Raw genomic sequence first — 17,797 nt, 5'->3', positions numbered from 1 at the left:
ATTTAAAAAACTAGGTTTACGTGACTTTAATTTAATTTCGTTGTTATGAGTTATTTCAGTTAGCGTGGGCTATGTAATCTTTGAAAAAAATTGCAGGTTGTACTTTACGTCCAATTACAAGTAATATATCCCATGCTTGTTGGACAAGAATTTGCTTTGAATCTTGTCGCCATTGTACTGTTCATAATCTGCTACATTTGCATTGTTTTTGGACATTTCACACTTATAAGTTCTTGATAACATTAAAATTTTGAAATAATACTTCAAACTCAGTAATTTAAAAAGGAAGTAAACATATTTTTTCTCGGTTGGTTCTTAAATAGTTTATTTATAAAACTTAAAATTGTTGGAGTGCTGCTTTTAATTTATATTTTTAGTCCATTCATTTCTTTTTTTTTTGTTTTTTGGTCCTTTCAGTTCTATTTTAAAGTAAGTTTATTGAATTTTAACCGTTAGCTATGTTGGATGTTACTATCAGTGAAATCATTTTCACACTTTCGAATCTCATACATATTAAACACAAATTTGATGGATAGTTTATTTAAATATTAAGAAATATGTCTGTGATAAGCTTAGTTAAATGATAAATGTTCAAAAACAAATTGATAAAAATTCTTCGCTCCTGAAAGTCGTTTAATTTGGTTTCCGATCGATCCTTCCGGCCGCGCCTCAATATTTTAAATGACGGTTCACTGTCTCCACGTTAGCCATCAAATCTTTTAGGGTAATGCTAAGTAGACTAAATTTTTAAACCCAGTTTGCAAACAAATGATGTCACCAATAAAAAATAATCACGTTAATCAACACTTAAGTAATAATCTAATCATCAACAACCGCATCATTTGATGGTCTCCCTAGTATTACGCAATCTTTTAGCCCCGAATCTATTGTGGTGTGATAATTGATCCTTCACTTGAATATCAATTACTTAAATAATAAGTTACTCAAGAATTAAGTGATTTGATTAACAAGTCATTGATATTCAAGTGAAGGATCAGTTACTCAAGAATTTAGTCAACTTGCATCTTACGATATATGCACATCACAAATATAGAAGTTTTATCACAAAGTATTGGAAGTAAAACCAGTTACTATTGTATATAGCATTGTAGATCTTTTAACATTTCCTCTGCTCCATGTTATTTATTATAAAGAAGTTACTTTTCCACTTTTGACAACAATAATGCATTAGAATTATGTGGCGATAAGCTTCTATAGTTTTGATACGGTGGTCAGCAGTTTTTGTGCAAGTCATTTAATTTCAATTAGTCACATTTCTTTAACCCAAAATCTATATTAGTATTAAGTGATCTACTTAACCTTTAACGATACTACGAAAATTGAATTACAGAACTAGTCAATCCATTGTAATGTAATGTAAAGATATTATTATTGATGGATACAAAGAAACAATACAATATAAAGAAGTTTTAGGATTAGCCAAATTCAAAAAGCCACAGATAGCTTATCCTTCAAGCAACAATGGATTTCCATCTCCCATACCTAAATACTTCCATAGCTGGAATCTTTTCCATACTTGTGCTTTCCTACATGATCATAACTAGGCAGTTTAGAGCTGATGCCTGGGGTCCCAATGCGCCGAAAGTCGTGGGTGGATGGCCTCTGTTAGGTCACATTCACCTGTTGGCAGGACCCGTGCTTCCTCATATAGTTTTGGGAGGTTTGGTGGAGAAGTATGGACCCATCTGCTCCATCAACATCAGCCTTAAAATCCGCCCTCGTGGTAAATAACTGGGAGGCGGTGAAGGAGTGCTTCACCACCAATGACTTGGCCGTTTCCTTCCAGCCCACAACCGTAGGCATTGAACACTTGAGCTATAACCAAGCCATGGTGCCATTTAGCCCCTATGGTCCGCACTGGCGTGAAATACGGAAAATTGCAGCCCCTGAGCTACTCTCAAACAGCAGGCTGGAGATGCTCAAACATGTTCAAGTCTCCGAAGTGGAGATGAGTTTAAAAGTTTTAAAATCCAACATCGGTGATGAAAAAGAAATCCATGAGTTTAAATATGATTACCCCACTAAATGGGGTTACACGTGAGGGGGAAACAAGTCAGAACTTTTAATATAGAAGTATCGAGTGCCCCTCCGTATCTGTCAATCTAAAAAATTTCAACATGGTATCAGAGTCATGGTATCTCCACGTGTGAACCATGTCACCAAGAAAGAAACAAGCCAGGACTCTTAACATAGAGTCGGCACCTCTGAGTTTCAATAGCCGATGTATAGATCTCCACATATGAACTACTAAATGGAGTTACAAGTGAGGGGGAATATTAAAATCCCACATCGGTGGGTGAAAAAGAAATCCATGGGTTTAAATATGATTAACCCACTCTAACACTTTTTGTGGTAAAATTTCACACGTGACAGATTGGCCAAATGGTAAAGTTGAGGACAACATTGGTGTCGTTAGAGTGGTCTTTGGGCCCGTCCATCTTAAAAATTTCAACAAAAAGAGCCGTGCAAGTTGTGGATCAAAAGAAAAAAAGGCTCGGGGGATGTTTTGGTGGAGATGAAGGAGTGGTTGGGGGATTTGACGCTAAACGTGGTGTTTCGCATGGTCGCTGGAAAGTGTTACTTCAGCGTTGCAAATGATAGTTTGAGCAACCAAAAGGAGGCACGGCGGTGCCAAATCGCCATGAGCAATATGTTCCATTACCTGGGATTCATTGTGTTGGGGGACGCTGTTCCGTGGCTAAGGTGGTTGGATATAGGCGGGCACGAGAAGGCTATGAGAAGAACGGCAAAAGAACTAGATAGTATAGTTACGGATTGGTTGGAGTTACGGGTTGGTTGGAGGAGCACAAGCAGAGAAGAACACAAGGCCAAGAGCAAGATTTCATGGGTGCATGTAATGCTTTTGGTCCTTGACGGAGCAGATGTTCTTGGCTATGACATGGGCACTCTCGCTACTTTTGAACAACCGACACACCTTGGTGAAAACTCAAGAAGAACTAGACAAGCATGTTGGTATTGAGAGGCTAGTGAATGAATCAGACATTAGTAACCTGGTGTCTCTGCAAGCCATTTTCAAAGAATCACTGCGTTTGTGCCCGCCTGCGCCGCTCGGGCCTAAGAAAATTCGGTGAGAACTGCACTGTAGGAGGATATCATGTACCAAAGGATACTTGGCTGGTAATGAACGTTGGGAAGATCCAAACTGACCCCCGAGTTTGGGCTGATCTTATGGAGTTTAAGCCGGAGAGATTTCTCACCACCCACGAGGATGTCGATGTGAAGGGTCACAATTTTGAGATCATCCCTTTTGGTGGTGGTAGAAGAGCATGCCCTGGAATGGGTTTTGCTATTCATGTCATACAGTTAGCCTTGGCTAGTTTTCTGCATGCTTTTGCATCTCAACTTCAGAAAATGCAGCCGTTGATATGACTGGGAGCCTCGGGCTTTCGAACGTGAAATCCAGCCCGCTTCAAGTCCTCATCAAACCTCGCTTGTCTCCAACTGTTTATGAATATAATGCACACTAATCCAGAAGTGTGAAGCGAGAGATACTAATAATGGATATATCCTCTTTTATACCTAATAATCTTCAATATGCATACTAGATATGCTAATTGTGATGTAAAATGTGCTTCATAATTCACTCTACGAATAAAGATTGCAAAATAAATATGTGAGCATACAATTTTACTATACAACTAAGAATTGTTTTTCGCATTTGGTCTCCTATGTCTTTGTTTTTAATAGCTATCCACTGCAACCATTGGAATGAGTTTTCAGGTTCTTGTAAGCACCTTTCATAACTGGAGGTGGCAGCTGCCTTTGTAATCTTTCTAGACTGGAGATGGCGGCTGCTCTTGTATTCTTTCTAGCTTATAAATTGACACCATCATCTTACTTAGAAGGAATGAGAAGGGACAGAAGAGAAAGAAATTAGAGAGGAGAGGTGGGAGTATATAATCTTCTTGAGGGGCATGCGGGTTTGAAATCTTAGCACAGATATGAAAACATATCTTGTTAACCCAGTGTGCGGTAACTATTTTCAGACCACCTTTATTCTTATTTATACCGTGGATATATTAACCACTGTGATTCACAATCTACCACAAGCCATGTGGTTTTTATACAAGTGTGTAGTTATTTTGGGTATTTTGTTATGAAAGCTTATATACAGAATGCTATATGATATCATTTTATCAAATCTTCCAATATTATTTTGTAACAAATCCAAATCTGTGATGCGGTGGTTGTTTTAGTTAGGTTGATATATTACATATATTTTAGGAAAAATTAGTATCCAGTCCCTATTTACTAATATTCATTGACTGAAACCTTATTAGGTTTCAGATTTTGATTGAAGTTCCTATCATTAATGTATTAATAAGTTAGTTACATAACTTTAAAAAAAAAAAAATTAGTAATTGAATTAGGTTTTGATACTCACACCTTTGCAAACTCTTAATTAATTTTCAATTCAAAACATTTTAAAAATAATAAATAAAATAAAAATAAATTTGTGCTCATTAATTTTTATGAAAAGAATTTTCAATATTTTTTTTTATCTCAAAAGTACCCATTTATATAATATTTCAATTTTTTTAATCTTAAATATACTCATTCTTAAATATACCAATTTGTTATATGTAAAATAGTACCTTTTTTTTTTTCAATATAAATATAACCTTTTTTTTTAATACAAAATCCATTCAATGTTTTTTTAATCCATTTTTTAAACTTATAAGGGTACATTATTTCTTAGAATGTATCCATGTCAAGTTTAATCGAAGAATTTTATTAATGTTATTAAGCCTAGTATCTATTATTTTGGTTTTGAAGAATGTAGCCATGTTTTGGTGCTATAATTTTTTTGAGAATGTATCCATGTCAAGTTTAATCGAAGAATTTTATTAATGTTATTAAGCCTAGTATCTACTATTTTGGTTTTGAAGAAAGTAGCCATGTTTTGGTGCTATAATTTTTTTGTTTCATTTTGATGAATGTATGCATGTTTATATATATCCTAGCTAGAAATCTCTGGACTTGGGTTTTGTCAGTGATTTCATCTGAAAATTTATCTACAAACTATATTTTATATTTTTCGTCTATTATTTAGTCATAACTTTATATTACATTATTAAGTTTGAAATTCTTTCTTCAACGCCGAACCCTTACCTAAATAGTAGACATGCCATCCCTAATCCTAATGGTAGACATGCCATCCCTAATCCTAATGGTAGATATGCCATCCCTCATTTTATGTGTACAAATCTGGAGGAAAACCTCGGTCCCTAGTTGCTGTTTTAATTATTGAGCTATTGTTGTATAGCAAATTTATACGAAGATTGAAAGTTTTCAAAAGCAACATGTATTATGATTAAATGATCATGACTCAAATTAAAAAACAATTGGAATTTGGTGCAAACAAAAGTAAATAGAAATAAAAACATAAAAAGACAGGGATATGAAATTGCCATAAAAACAAAGGAAAACGAAGGAAGGGCCAGGACCTCACTATCGATTCATATACAGGACCTCGAGTATAAATATTAAAGCTCTAATTAATCGACTGAGCTATAAGCCATTGGCCAACAAACAAAGAGTTTGTTCCTATATAAGTTCCCAAAATTCAGTTGTATCTCCCATCCAAATTATTCCTGCCCCAAGGATGGAGATGAAGAACCCTCTTCCGTTTCCCACTTTTGGTCCAACTACAATTTTTGCCTTTCTACTATTTGTTGTGTCTATGTTGTGGATCTTGTCAAAGAACTTTCAGAAAAACATAACCAAGAAAATGGTACCCCCAGAAGCAGCGGGTGCATGGCCATTCATAGGGCACCTTCCCCTCTTAGGAGGACCCCAACCACCCCACATAACCTTGGGCGACATAGCAAACAAGTACGGGCCGCTCTTCACAATCAAGTTGGGTGTGCACCCAACTCTCGTTGTAAGCAGCTGGGACATGGCCAAAGAGTGCCTGACCGCTCATGATATAGCATTCGCCGACCGCCCAAAGGTCTTAGGTCTAGAGATTATGGGCTACAACAATGCCATGTTTGGTTCAAGCCCCTATGGCCCTTACTGGCGCCATGTGCGCAAGATGACATCTGCTCTCGAACCATCAGCTGGAGTAGCTCAAGCACGTCCGTGAATCGATCCGAGGTGAAGGCTTGTATAAAACGTGTATATGATTTGTGGAAGGAGAATAAATGTAACAAAGTGATGGTGGAGATGAATAGGTGGTTTGGGGACGTGGCTTTGAACGTTATATATGTTTAGGATAGTTGTAGGGAAGCGATTCCATGGTGCAACTACGTTGCATGAGAAAGAAGAGAACGAAAGGTGTCAAAAGGCGTTGGGGGATTTTTTGAAGCTGAGTAGTGAGTTTGTGATCGCGGATAAAGTTCCGTTTCTTAGGTGGTTTGATTTTGGTGGGAGTGAGAAGGCGATGAAGCAGACAGCAAAAGTTCTTGATGGTGCACTTCAAGGATGGTTGGAAGAACACAAGCAAAAGAGATCAAGTAGTACTGCTTCAGGAAGTGCGAAGGATGGTGAGCATGATTTCATGCACACGATGATTTCAATTCTTGATGACACTACAAAAGAGTTTCAACCTTCCACTAGTCCTTCTTCTAATACAATTAACAAAGCTACTTGCCTGGTACGTATGAGACCTAACCTATAAATTTGAAAAGAACCAAACTTTATTTTTACGTGCAAATGTTAGATTTGCATATGTAAAGATGTGACGATCACAATAAAAAAAAATATTTATGTGCTTGCAGACGGCTATTCTAGGAGGGACGGATCCCACAATAGCGACCTTAACGTGGTTTCTTTCTTTACTACTGAACAACCGTGAAGCCTTGAGGAAGGCTCAAGAAGAACTAGACAAACAGGTTGGTAGGGAAAGGCAAGTGAAAGAATCAGACGTGAAAAACTTGGTCTATCTCCAAGCAGTTATCAAAGAAACTTTACGTTTATATCCTCCTTCGCCACTCGCAATCCCACATGAATGCAGGGAGGACTGCACCGTAGGAAGCTACCATGTGAAAGCAGGCACTCGTCTTCTCATCAATATTTCAAAGATTCAGCGAGACCCGAATGTCTGGCTCAATCGATCCTAGCCAATTCCAACCATAAAGGTTTTTTACAGCTCAGAGGTATTTTGACGTTAGGGGACAGAATTTTGAATTCATACCATTTGGAAGTGGTAGAAGAATGTGCCCTGGAGTCTCTCTGGCTCTTCAAGTTGTTCAACTAACGGTGGCTCAACTCCTGCATGGGTTTGAAATTGAAACGACGTCAGATGAACCCGTTGATTATGACTGAGAGTTTTGGAATAACCAACATGAAGGCCACTCCACTGAATGTCCTCCTCACACCTCGCCTTCTGACCAAACTTTATGAAATTAATTAATAATATTATGGACTTGATAATAAATAAGAACATTTTCCTAGTTACCAAAATTCGAACTTAGGTGCAAAAATGGACGAACATAGCGACTGGCCTAGCTCACCTTTCGCTATCTGTCTCTAATTTGTAACGATTGTGCAAAACATTGAAAGTTAACTTTGTAATTTGCTTCATTGCTATGATTGGTTCATAATATTATTTCAATATATTGTATTGGCTTGGATGAATTTCTCAGTTAGTTAAGGCCTGACCAACTAATTCAATATCGAATACTCCCTTTGGTAGATTCACAATAGCAATAACAAAGTCTTGTTTCACTAAACGGGATTAATCCTATGAATTTTAGAACGTTACTGTCCTTTAGTTGATTACCTAAAGTCATTTAGATTTAGGCTCGGTTGAAGGATGGTCAAGCTGAGTTAGCTCGAGTATCAAATTAGAGCCCAAACTTTTGGAGTTCTTATTACAAAATCGAGCTGAAAATCGCAAACCCATTTTCTCATGTCCATTTCTGTTTGTGGCTTTCTTCATGGTGGTCCTCTTCGAAAATAACATAACCCCATCGTATCATTACTGCAATCACATGGTGTTTGTGTCACATTAATGCAATTCGTGAGCAAGCGATGTACACAAGGGGAAATACAACCCGTTGCAAGTAAATTTAACCTCGTTTGTGAGCTGGGTCAGTGTCTGGCAAAATCTTAACCATGCAACCCTAATCTTGCATCAATGTCACATTAACATCATCGCAATTTGCGAGGGATTACCAACAACTGTTATCTAAGGTGGACCATGAGCCCTTTAGTCACCTAAGTAGCTACAAAAGGAAAAAAACGTTGCTTGCCTTTTCAAAACTAATTTTAGCTAAATTACATCTATAATGCTACAAATTAAGTTAGATTAATCACACAATACAAAAATGTGGAGCAAAAAATAATCCTAAAAATCATGGAGTTGACACGTGGATTATTCCCCCAAGAAAGACAAGACTGCCCCTATTAAATGAGTAGGGAGCAGTCTAATTTACCACGCGCAGCTGAGGTATAGCAGGTAGAGATCAACGACTGCTCAAGGCACCCGTGCCCGTAGAAAAAGTCAAATGTATTTATGATAGAATAATCCTTATTCTTATCATAAATACATTATTAATTAAAGAAAACCTCTTCAAGTATGTAAACCTAATTCCATTTATTTAGAATATTTACTCAATTACTACAACATATTTATTTACACAAATATCTTGAAATATTCCCACCTAAATTCCACCTTAGGGCCGACCATCCCTAAACCCTAGAAGGTTGGCTCGTACTCCTCTCCACTCCTATAAATACACACTTTATCTCCAAAAATTAAGTAAACTTTAGCTACCCCTAAAAAGGCTTTTTGCTACCCACAAACACTCAAACACATTCTTTTCAGAATTTTAGCTTTGACATCGGAGATTCTTCGGCCAAAGCCCCTATTCATAATGGGCGCATGAGACTTTTGATCTTAATATTAAGTGTTATTACTTTGCTAATGTTTTTCCATCAAAGAAAGAAACGACGGAAATTTGCATCCACAAATAGCTTCAAGTTAAAAAAAAATTAAAAAAAAAGAAAAACAAAAAACTTTTGAATGATCAAAGTGCTTCTGAAAATATGACAATAAAAGCTTAGGGGTTTTGAAAAATGGGTTTATGAAATTGTATGACAAAAAATCACTTTCAGTACTTTTCAAAATAAGCACATAAAATCGTTTTTAAGCATTAGTGTGCATGTGCGTCTCTGGCTTGGTCTCACTTGGCTAACAAGTCAGTTTATACTAATTGGCCTCCCAGTAAACGACGGCGAAGACTGCGCTTTCCCGATTATCTTATCTGGGTTCTTGTTACATGCCCTTTATAACCTTCAACAGCCGATTGTCTTTTTCTTAGAGTTCCTAATTATTAAGGGGTACTTTGGACAATTTATATGGAATTGGTTGGCCAATGATTAATTAGTTCAAAGGAGGAGATCATTCTACAAGCTACTTATAATCTTCCCGGAAATATGAGATATTTGTAGTGTGCTCGGAGTACAGAATGATACATCATATGTCATTATACAAGTTGTAAAATACTTGCGTTAAAAATTAACAACTTGAAAAATAAAATTTCTCTTTACTTATGTAATGACATGTAATATACTAGTCGTGTTCTAGAAACAATGAAAAACTTCTCTTGAAATATGACGAATTACTTACTGGAGTAGGATAAAAGTTATGGCGAGTTACTTATATGTGGCACGTACCAAGTGTGCCTGTTGTCATAGTATGGCGATCGCATTAAATATTTTTTCCTGGATTATAGAATGATTAATCAAAAGACTCTTATCTACTTAAATTACAAATTCTTCATTTCTACTTATGATATAAAAACCTTATATATGTGAATTAAATCAGTTGATAAAGACATTATGCTCTCCTAACGATCAAGTTTGATCCTTACATTGTAGTTTAAAATAGTTTATAAAACTAAAGCTGAACACGAACCAATTTCTATTATTCCAAGTTTCTTTTATCACCAGACCAAAATATTAAGTAACTAATCATCTTATAATTTAAATTAATGGATCGCAATATAAATCGAATTATAATATAAAAAGTAAATTACACGAAATCTAGTTTATATTATTAATAAAATGAAAGGTTGATAATTTGCATATCTTAACTAGGGTCAGTTAACCAGGGTTAGCATTAGGTGGTTAATACGATCCTCCTCCTACTCCCAAGTTCTAACGAACGCAACGCAAAGTCACACACAGAGTCCAACTCCAACCTACTGCACTTCACAGTTTCCGCAACTTTGAAAAAAGATCCTGACAATTCCGCGGGAGGAAGCAATCAATGGTCGGACAAGGAGGCACCGCCGCGAATACGGGCGGAAGCGCCGATAAAGTAATAGTGGCTGTGAAAGCAGAGAAGGTGATTTCGAAAACGGCATTGGCCTGGGCGCTCACTCACGTCGTTCACCCCGGCGACTGCGTGACCTTACTCGCCGTCTTCTCCACCGCTAAAACCGGTAATTCAGCTTGTAAACTGTAGTTAAACCTTACTTCTGCTGCTCAGTTTCGTGTTGCTAATGTTGAATTTGTACGAGGCAGGTGGCAAGTTCTGGAACTTTCCGAGATTCACCGGAGATTGCGGGAGCCGTCGTCGGGAAGATTTGCCGGATCGGATTTGCCAGATCTCCGATTCGTGTTCGCAGATGGTTCTCCAGTTTCACAGCCAAATCCAGGTGAATCGTTATTGCTAACTGAATTTACCTTAATGCCACTTACCGCGTTTCTCGTTCGAGTCCATTTTAGTCTATTTACAATTTCTCCGTTTTGAAAATTTCAACCTTTAGCGACAATGACCCACGTAGTCTGGTTGGCCTGCTTAGTGCTTAAGATGCGGCCACGTGGACGGTGGACGTTGGAACTTGTCGTTTGCTTCTTTGTTTTGCACAACTGGACACAACTTGATGATGTAGGCTATAGTTGTCTGCCCTGTATGCTCGTTTTTCAATTTATCTCCAATAATGCATAAAGTTTCTTCTTACACTCGCGTTTGAATTTCATTATAGTTAACTTTAAGCCGACGGAATTAGGTTGAATTAAAAAAACATTGAGTTAATTTTATATTAATACTAGCAAATGTCACACACTTTATGTATGAGATATATAATTTATATTTTTCTCAAATATTGTTTTTTAATTTTTTTTTATGCGAGGAGTTATTTGTTTTTGGTTGTGAGGTTCAGAAACAAACAGCAAAAAACTTGTTTGTGTGAAATTACTTTAATGCCCACATTTTTGTCATTTTCTATTTTTTTTTCATTAAAGGTTATAATTGTAATTTCATTGGTTTTTGGTTAACAAAAGGAGTTCTATTAATATGTAGTTTAGATTCATGTATGTACTAAATGTTATAATTGTAATGTCATTGGTTTTTGGTTGGCAAAAGGAATTCTATTAATATGTAGTTTAGATAATTTAGTTTAAGGAAATATTGTTTAACAAGATAATCATATGGCTTGTAGTGTCTCTTGCGGTTGATCACTTGGTTGTCAGAGTTTATTAGATTTTGGATTTGTTTTTAGGCACAAATAAGTTAATCATTTGAGGGGAACATGGCATGTGCTTTGCAACATGTCGTGGGGTGTGCATGGAATTATCAAAAAGGATCGTATCTTCTGTATGAACTATGAAACTTTTAATATCATTAACCAATCCCATTTAGATCATTTGAATTTATTTGCGCGTTTTTTTATCTTCGTGGTGTTTATTTTTTTCCTTTACTTTTGTTGCCAGGAATTCGGTTTCTAATTTACTGTTTATCCTAACCTCGCCGCTGGTTCTAAAACATAACTAGTTATGATCATATATTGCAGGTAACAGTGAGGATTAAGGTGGTATTAAGTACACCAGGTGGGGTTGTGGCGGCTGAAGCAAGATGCAACGGAGCCAATTGGGTCGTACTGGACAAGTAATTAAACATAAAAAAGTATTGTTTCTTATTTCCGAGCTATTGATTTAGGTGCATGCTTTACGGGTCGATTGCTTCCTTCACAACTGGACACATCTAGTGCCATCGTAAACTAGAAACGACGTTATTCTTAAGCCTGTGTAGTTGTAGTTTTTTGGTACCTTTTTCCCTCAAAGTGTATAAGATTTGAATGGGCGGCTAAACAACCGATTGTTCTCCTTGTTTAACAGAAAGTTGAAGCAAGAGCGGAAGCATTGCATGGATGAGCTTGGATGCAACATTGTCATGATGAATGGAACTCAGCCTAAAGTCCTGAGGCTCAATCTAGCATGCCAAGATGAACTCCAAACCCCATTCTTTTCTGCCGCTTCTTCACCAGGATCTCATGTTGGAAAATTTCAAGGGCATCATAGAATGAAGCATTCCACTCCGGTTAGCAGTCCTGAAGAACCAAGCTCCTCCTACACAAGAACCACGGGAGAAGGTTCATCATCAAGTTACGACACTGTGACTTCTCTTTTTCTCGTCTATGAACAGAATCCTCTTTTCGAAGGACCACGAATAGGAGACCGCATACCAAATGATTTAGAGGATCCGTATGAAGAACTTGAGACAATTGGAGAGAGGCTTATAAATCTATCTAAACCTCAAACGTCATCTGCAGTCACTACTCAGAGTGTCTTTTGGATCCCCCAAAATCACATTGTTGATCATGGAAAGCCCCCAACTCCCCAAAATAGTAAAAACAATCACCAACCAAGATCTCCCAATTTCCTTACTCTTTTTGAAGAGTGTTCACAATTTGATCAAGATACAAGGATAGATAAATTTGACCCGAAGGAAACCCCTAAGAAAGGGTACCTTATTAATTCTAGCATCAGGGATGCCGTTTCTTTGGGTAGAACCTCCTCAACACCTCCACCATTATGCTCTCTATGTCAACACAAAACACCGGTATTTGGGAAACCTCCAAAGCAGTTCTCATACAAAGAGTTGGAGGAAGCTACAGACACGTTCTCAGATATCAACTTCTTGGCAGAAGGTGGTTTCGGTGTGGTGCACAGGGGAGTTTTGAGAGACGGTCAAGTTGTTGCTGTGAAGCAGTTGAAGTTTGGTGGATCTCAAGCAGATGCTGACTTCTGCAGGGAAGTACGAGTATTGAGTTGTGCGCAACAGAGGAACGTTGTGTTGCTGATAGGGTATTGTATTGAAGGCAAGGCGAGGGTATTGGTTTATGAGTACATCTGCAACAGCTCGTTGGATTTCCATTTGCATGGTTTGCACTTTTCTTCATGTTTTTAGTTTGGAACATATCCACAACTCTATTCAGTTTCATAGACTTGACATTCTCTCTGAATGACAGGGAAAAGAACCCGTCTAGATTGCGAATTGAGGCTAAAGATAGCAACAGGAGCAGCCCGTGGTCTACGATATCTGCACGAAGATTGTAGAGTGGGATGTATAGTACACAGAGACCTCCGACCCAACAACATCCTTCTAACCCACGATTTTGAACCTCTGGTACTTGATATAATCATGGAATTTATATCATGTACTTTAAAAACCATGTTCCCTTGTCTAGTACAGATCGTATTTCTTAATTTTGTATTTCTTCCATGATTTACACTGGTCAGAAATTTGTTCACATTTCCTGTGTGCAATCAAACATTTAATACACCTGTATTGACGCTTATGGAACGTGCTCATGTGCTTACTTGTTTGTTATTTGTTTAGGTTGCGGATTTTGGGCTTGCAAGATTGTACTCCGAATGGGAGATGAGCAGTGAGGACCGCGTGATTGGAACTTCAGGGTACTTTCTCCACATCCTGCATACTATAGGTCCTAGATTTCTTTTGTACAAAAGCAATGCAATTATATGCATGTAATGAAATAAAAAAGAAAAGGAAGTCATTCCATCTGATCAAGCTCAATGTGATATGTAGGTATCTGGCGCCGGAGTATGTGGATGGCGGGCAAATTACACATAAAGTTGATGTGTATGCATTTGGAATAGTTCTGTTAGAGCTTCTGACCGGTCGAAGAATCACTGAACTACAATATGCCAAGGGACATCGTTATTTAGAAGAATGGCTCCACCCACTAGCTACATTAGAGCCACACCACATCTTACCAACTCATTATCAGTTACTGGATCCGGACTTGGCCTCCGATGAAAATCCCGACTTTCCCCATCAACTACAGGTGCTGGCACGTGCTGCTTCTCTGTGTCTGCGTCGGGACCCTGAATCCAGACCCCCAATGTCAAAGGTTACCTGATATCCTAGCTCAGTTGCTAACTCTGTGCCAAATTAATTTCTCTTTTTTGGGGGATGAAGTTGTTTGAGTTCAAATTGCGTGGCTTTTTGTACAGGTGCTGAGAGTGCTAGAAGGCGGAGATCCAGTTGTTCCTCTAGGCCTAGACTTGAACACTGCTGGTAGTAGGAGTGGTCATTTGCCTGGACTGAGCTCACATAGGCGACCCGAAGCAAGAGGAAGCCATTCTCGTACATTATCGCATTGAATACCGATTCATCTTTAGGGTTACGATATTTTTTTCTATACAAGCGATATTGGGGGAGGAGAATCAGACTTGGCGCCTCGGTCTTAACCAACCGAACGAGTTTATGTGTCCCTTGATGGGTTATGATGAGAATTCGTATTGCACGTTGCAGTTTTCATGACATATTTTTTACTTCCACCGTTGTTTTGAGTTACAGTACAAGCCTGTAATGAAGTTCTTTACATGTATATCAGAAAAATCGATTTGTTTCCACAACTTTAATTACAGTATGAAATATATATTTAGTTGATTGTTTCCCAAGTATTTTAATCCTCAAGATGAGGGATGCAAGGGCGAGTTTTGGCGTAACAGAAAGGTTGTTTTTTTGTAATCGAAAAAGTTACAGGTTCGTGTAAAAAAAAAAAAAAAGCTTCTTTGCAAAGTAAGGGTAATATTGCGTACGATAGATGTTTTCCCCTCACACCTCTACCAAAGACCCTAGCAAAACAGGAAGTCTTGTTAGTTTGGGATCGCCCCCTTTTAAGATAAGGGATATAAGGAAAATAATCTAAGTTAACCGACGACTTTGCTAACAATTAAGATTTCTTGCGGTGAATTGTCTATTTATTTGACAAGTAGATCAACAAATGTTCTCTAATAATTATATTGAATGAATAAGAAGGTACACCAAAAAAGGGTCTTAAAGTTCGTTAGGAAGTGATTTTAAAATGACTAAAAAAGCTTTTGATGAAAATGTTTTTCAAATCAATTTTTAGTAAAAATTCAAGTGAAGTCTGAAAAAACACTTTAAGTGTTTCCTCCAATAAGTATATATCTACTGCTTATTCCAAAAAGAAATTGAAATATTTTTGAAACCGAAAATCAATTTCACCAAAAACATTTTTAGTCAATTTTTAATTAAGATCTTGTCCCCGAATCATCATGAGAAACATGCAAAACACATCTATCAGTAAGAAATTAACAAAGAAATGGAGTGAAACTAATTTATTTCTCATATACAGTATATACTCCCTTCATCACGCACTCCAATCCTTTCATCTCATCGCCAACAATCAACGGTCCAAATCATCCTCTCTATGCCATGCATGATCTTGAATCAGACACGTGGCGCAACCCTATTAGACCGAAAACCCATCGGTCATAAATCATCAGAACCTCTTCTTATGGCTGCTGCCCCGACCCGCCGATGATGAATAACTCCCATCCGACGGAATCGAATCCGCATCGAACCCCCCGCGCTGGTGACTCATCGCCGTCAGCTCCGGCGCCTGCTCCGACACCCCCCACACCTTCACCGACTTATCCAGACTCCCGCTATACACAATCCAACGCTGCTCGTCCGCTTTACTCGCATTTACATCCTTGTCCTTTTCCACCGCCAGGCACTTCACCGGCCCCGTGTGCCCGGACAGAACCGACAGGCACGTGTGGATCGTTCCCTCCCTCCGCCACACGCAAATCGTCTTATCCGCCGACCCGCTGAATACCAAGTTCCCCGCCGCCGCCAAACAGAGCACCGCCAGCTTGTGCCCCTTCAGCACGCCGCCGTGCGACAGCTGCTTCTCCCGCTCCCAGAAATTCACCAACCCGTCTGACGATCCGCAGTAAACAATTGACCCCGACGCGCTGGCGGCGAGCGCGGTCACCGCGCTCTCCTGCTTCAGCAGAGTCTGCGCCAGAGTGTGCTTGGTGATCTTCGCGCTCTGCTCCTTCTTCCAAACTTTAACCGTCCCGTCCGCCGCCCCCGTGTACACCATCCCCTCCACGCTCGCGACGACGGAGTTCACCGCGTCGTCGTGCGCGTGGATCGATTCGATGCATTTCGAGGTTTCAATTCGCCACACTTTTAACGTCCTGTCCCAGGAGGCAGAGTAAAGAAGCTTCTTGTCCTCACTGAGGCTCAGGCACGAAACTGCGTCGGAGTGCTTGATCCAGAGCGTCTTCTGCCGCCGCACCTTAACGTAATTACTGGGTTTCACGGAGTATTTAAAGATATCCATCATTGTAGGCAGAGTCCCGGCGCGTTTGTGCACGCTCTGGTCTTTCGATGAGACCCGCCACACCCGGATCTTTCCATCTTGGTGACCCGTGAAGAGCTTGTCGCCTGAAATGACGATTGCTTTCACGAGCCCACTGTTCGATTTGAATCCACTGAATTCTTTGAGATTTTTCCACACCCGGATGTTCTTGCTGTCGGAACCGGTGTACAGCAGGTCTCCTGTGGCCGCGAGAGAGTAGATATGGCCTTCCTCGCGGAGGAGAGACCCAATAAGGCCGTTCGGAGGAACGTTAGATTCCTCGAACGGCTGCCAGCGTGACTTGGATAAGGGGGAACTGGAGGTGTTGTTCCATGGCGACATTGTCATCGGAGAACACTCACCGCTCATTCGCGTCGGGTCAAGAGAGCAAGCCGGGCTGAGGGCGGAGGCACTGCTGTTCCGTGTCGGGTATTCTACGTCGAGGTCGGTCACCATGCCGGCGGAGGGGGGGATGTTGGGGGCAGAATGCGCGAGGTTTTCAAACTTACTCCGAGGTATAGACTCCGCCTCCGCCAACATCCTGCCCTAATTCAATTGAAGAGAAATTTTATTCGAAACCAATTGTTTTTTCAAATTTTAATCGCTCGCATCCGCGAAACTAATTAAATATTAAAACGGAAATTAAATCAAACTAAACTAAAAGATTTTGAAGTTTTTAAAGTTTGAATTTGGAGAGATGTGGGTGTTAATTAATGGTGGGAGGAGAAAATGGAGAGAGGTGGCCAACTGCTTAAGGAATGTAAGGAATTAATTTACGAAATGAACAACAGAAGGCGGGAGATGAGAGCGGGGGACTATATAAATATAAATAGGGATTTGAGGGCCGTTGTGATTTTGACACGTGTGGGGTGGATACGTTGGGGTTGCGTGGCAAAGGGGTTTTCGGGTTCCGGAGAATCCGGGTCGGACGCTCAGAATAGCAAGTGTGTGTGTTATACGGTTCCGGCTGGGCTTGGGTCAGTTGGGTGGTCTCTGTATATTTGCTATTTTGAGGTGTTATGTTAGAGTTGTTTTCCTTGGCGGTTTAGGGTTTTACGTCCTATATTGTACTGGAAAGGTTTTTCGATGCGTATGAAACGTTTGATGGTACGCTATATGTTATTATATAAGTGGAGTGAAATTATTTTTTTTCAAGTATTTTTTTCTTATATAATGACATACATATATGTGTCCGTGTTCCAAACACGCTGAAAATTTCTAATTATACTGCCCTTTTACTAAATGGTCAAAATCCAATGCAAAATGGTTGTGTTATGAGACATGATTTTGTCATAATTAAGCACACACCATCCTTTAATTTACCATCCTTCACTTGCCAAAGGAAGAAAGCATGTATAGATTAGAAAAAGCAC

General features: G+C 39.1%; 2 protein-coding genes and 2 pseudogenes across 3 annotated transcripts; 3 read left to right on the top strand and 1 right to left on the bottom strand.

Annotated features, from left to right (window-relative positions):
* Positions 1–1,482: 1,482 nt before the first annotated feature.
* Positions 1,483–3,509, top strand: LOC137718075 (cytochrome P450 CYP82D47-like; annotated as a pseudogene).
* Positions 3,510–5,647: 2,138 nt separating this feature from the next.
* Positions 5,648–7,399, top strand: LOC137718073 (cytochrome P450 CYP82D47-like; annotated as a pseudogene).
* Positions 7,400–10,168: 2,769 nt separating this feature from the next.
* LOC137718116 (inactive protein kinase SELMODRAFT_444075-like) lies at positions 10,169–14,690 on the top strand. 2 transcript variants are annotated; one of them, XM_068457620.1, is made up of 8 exons: positions 10,169–10,436; positions 10,519–10,652; positions 11,790–11,884; positions 12,115–13,160; positions 13,248–13,405; positions 13,619–13,695; positions 13,829–14,153; positions 14,257–14,690. In XM_068457620.1, exons 1-8 carry the CDS (start codon positions 10,262–10,264, stop codon positions 14,404–14,406), a joined length of 2,160 nt encoding a protein of 719 aa, XP_068313721.1. In that variant the 5' UTR covers positions 10,169–10,261; the 3' UTR covers positions 14,407–14,690. The 2 variants fall into 2 exon arrangements, with proteins under 2 accessions (XP_068313721.1, XP_068313722.1); XM_068457621.1 differs by lacking the exons at positions 10,169–10,436; positions 10,519–10,652 and adding an exon at positions 11,331–11,593.
* A 648-nt stretch (positions 14,691–15,338) lies between these two features.
* On the bottom strand, positions 15,339–17,204 carry LOC137718720 (protein JINGUBANG-like). Its single transcript, XM_068458263.1, has one exon. The coding sequence runs from the start codon at positions 16,962–16,964 to the stop codon at positions 15,555–15,557; it is 1,410 nt and encodes a 469-aa protein (XP_068314364.1). The 5' UTR covers positions 16,965–17,204; the 3' UTR covers positions 15,339–15,554.
* Between the last annotated feature and the right edge of the window lie 593 nt (positions 17,205–17,797).

This window comes from Pyrus communis, chromosome 15 (genome assembly GCF_963583255.1).
Source record: "Pyrus communis chromosome 15, drPyrComm1.1, whole genome shotgun sequence".
In the NCBI taxonomy this organism is placed as follows: Eukaryota; Viridiplantae; Streptophyta; class Magnoliopsida; order Rosales; family Rosaceae; genus Pyrus; species Pyrus communis.
This window is presented reverse-complemented; position numbering and strand designations above follow the sequence as displayed.

Bases quoted from the DNA above. Each gene is read 5' to 3' on its own strand.
- LOC137718116 (XM_068457620.1), top strand. From the start codon at position 10,262: ATGGTCGGACAAGGAGGCACCGCCGCGAATACGGGCGGAAGCGCCGAT. The intron at 13,161-13,247 runs GTTTGCACTTTT...TCTGAATGACAG, and splicing joins GTTGGATTTCCATTTGCATG to GGAAAAGAACCCGTCTAGAT. The intron at 14,154-14,256 runs GTTACCTGATAT...CTTTTTGTACAG, and splicing joins CCAGACCCCCAATGTCAAAG to GTGCTGAGAGTGCTAGAAGG.
- LOC137718720 (XM_068458263.1), bottom strand. From the start codon at position 16,964: ATGTTGGCGGAGGCGGAGTCTATACCTCGGAGTAAGTTTGAAAACCTC.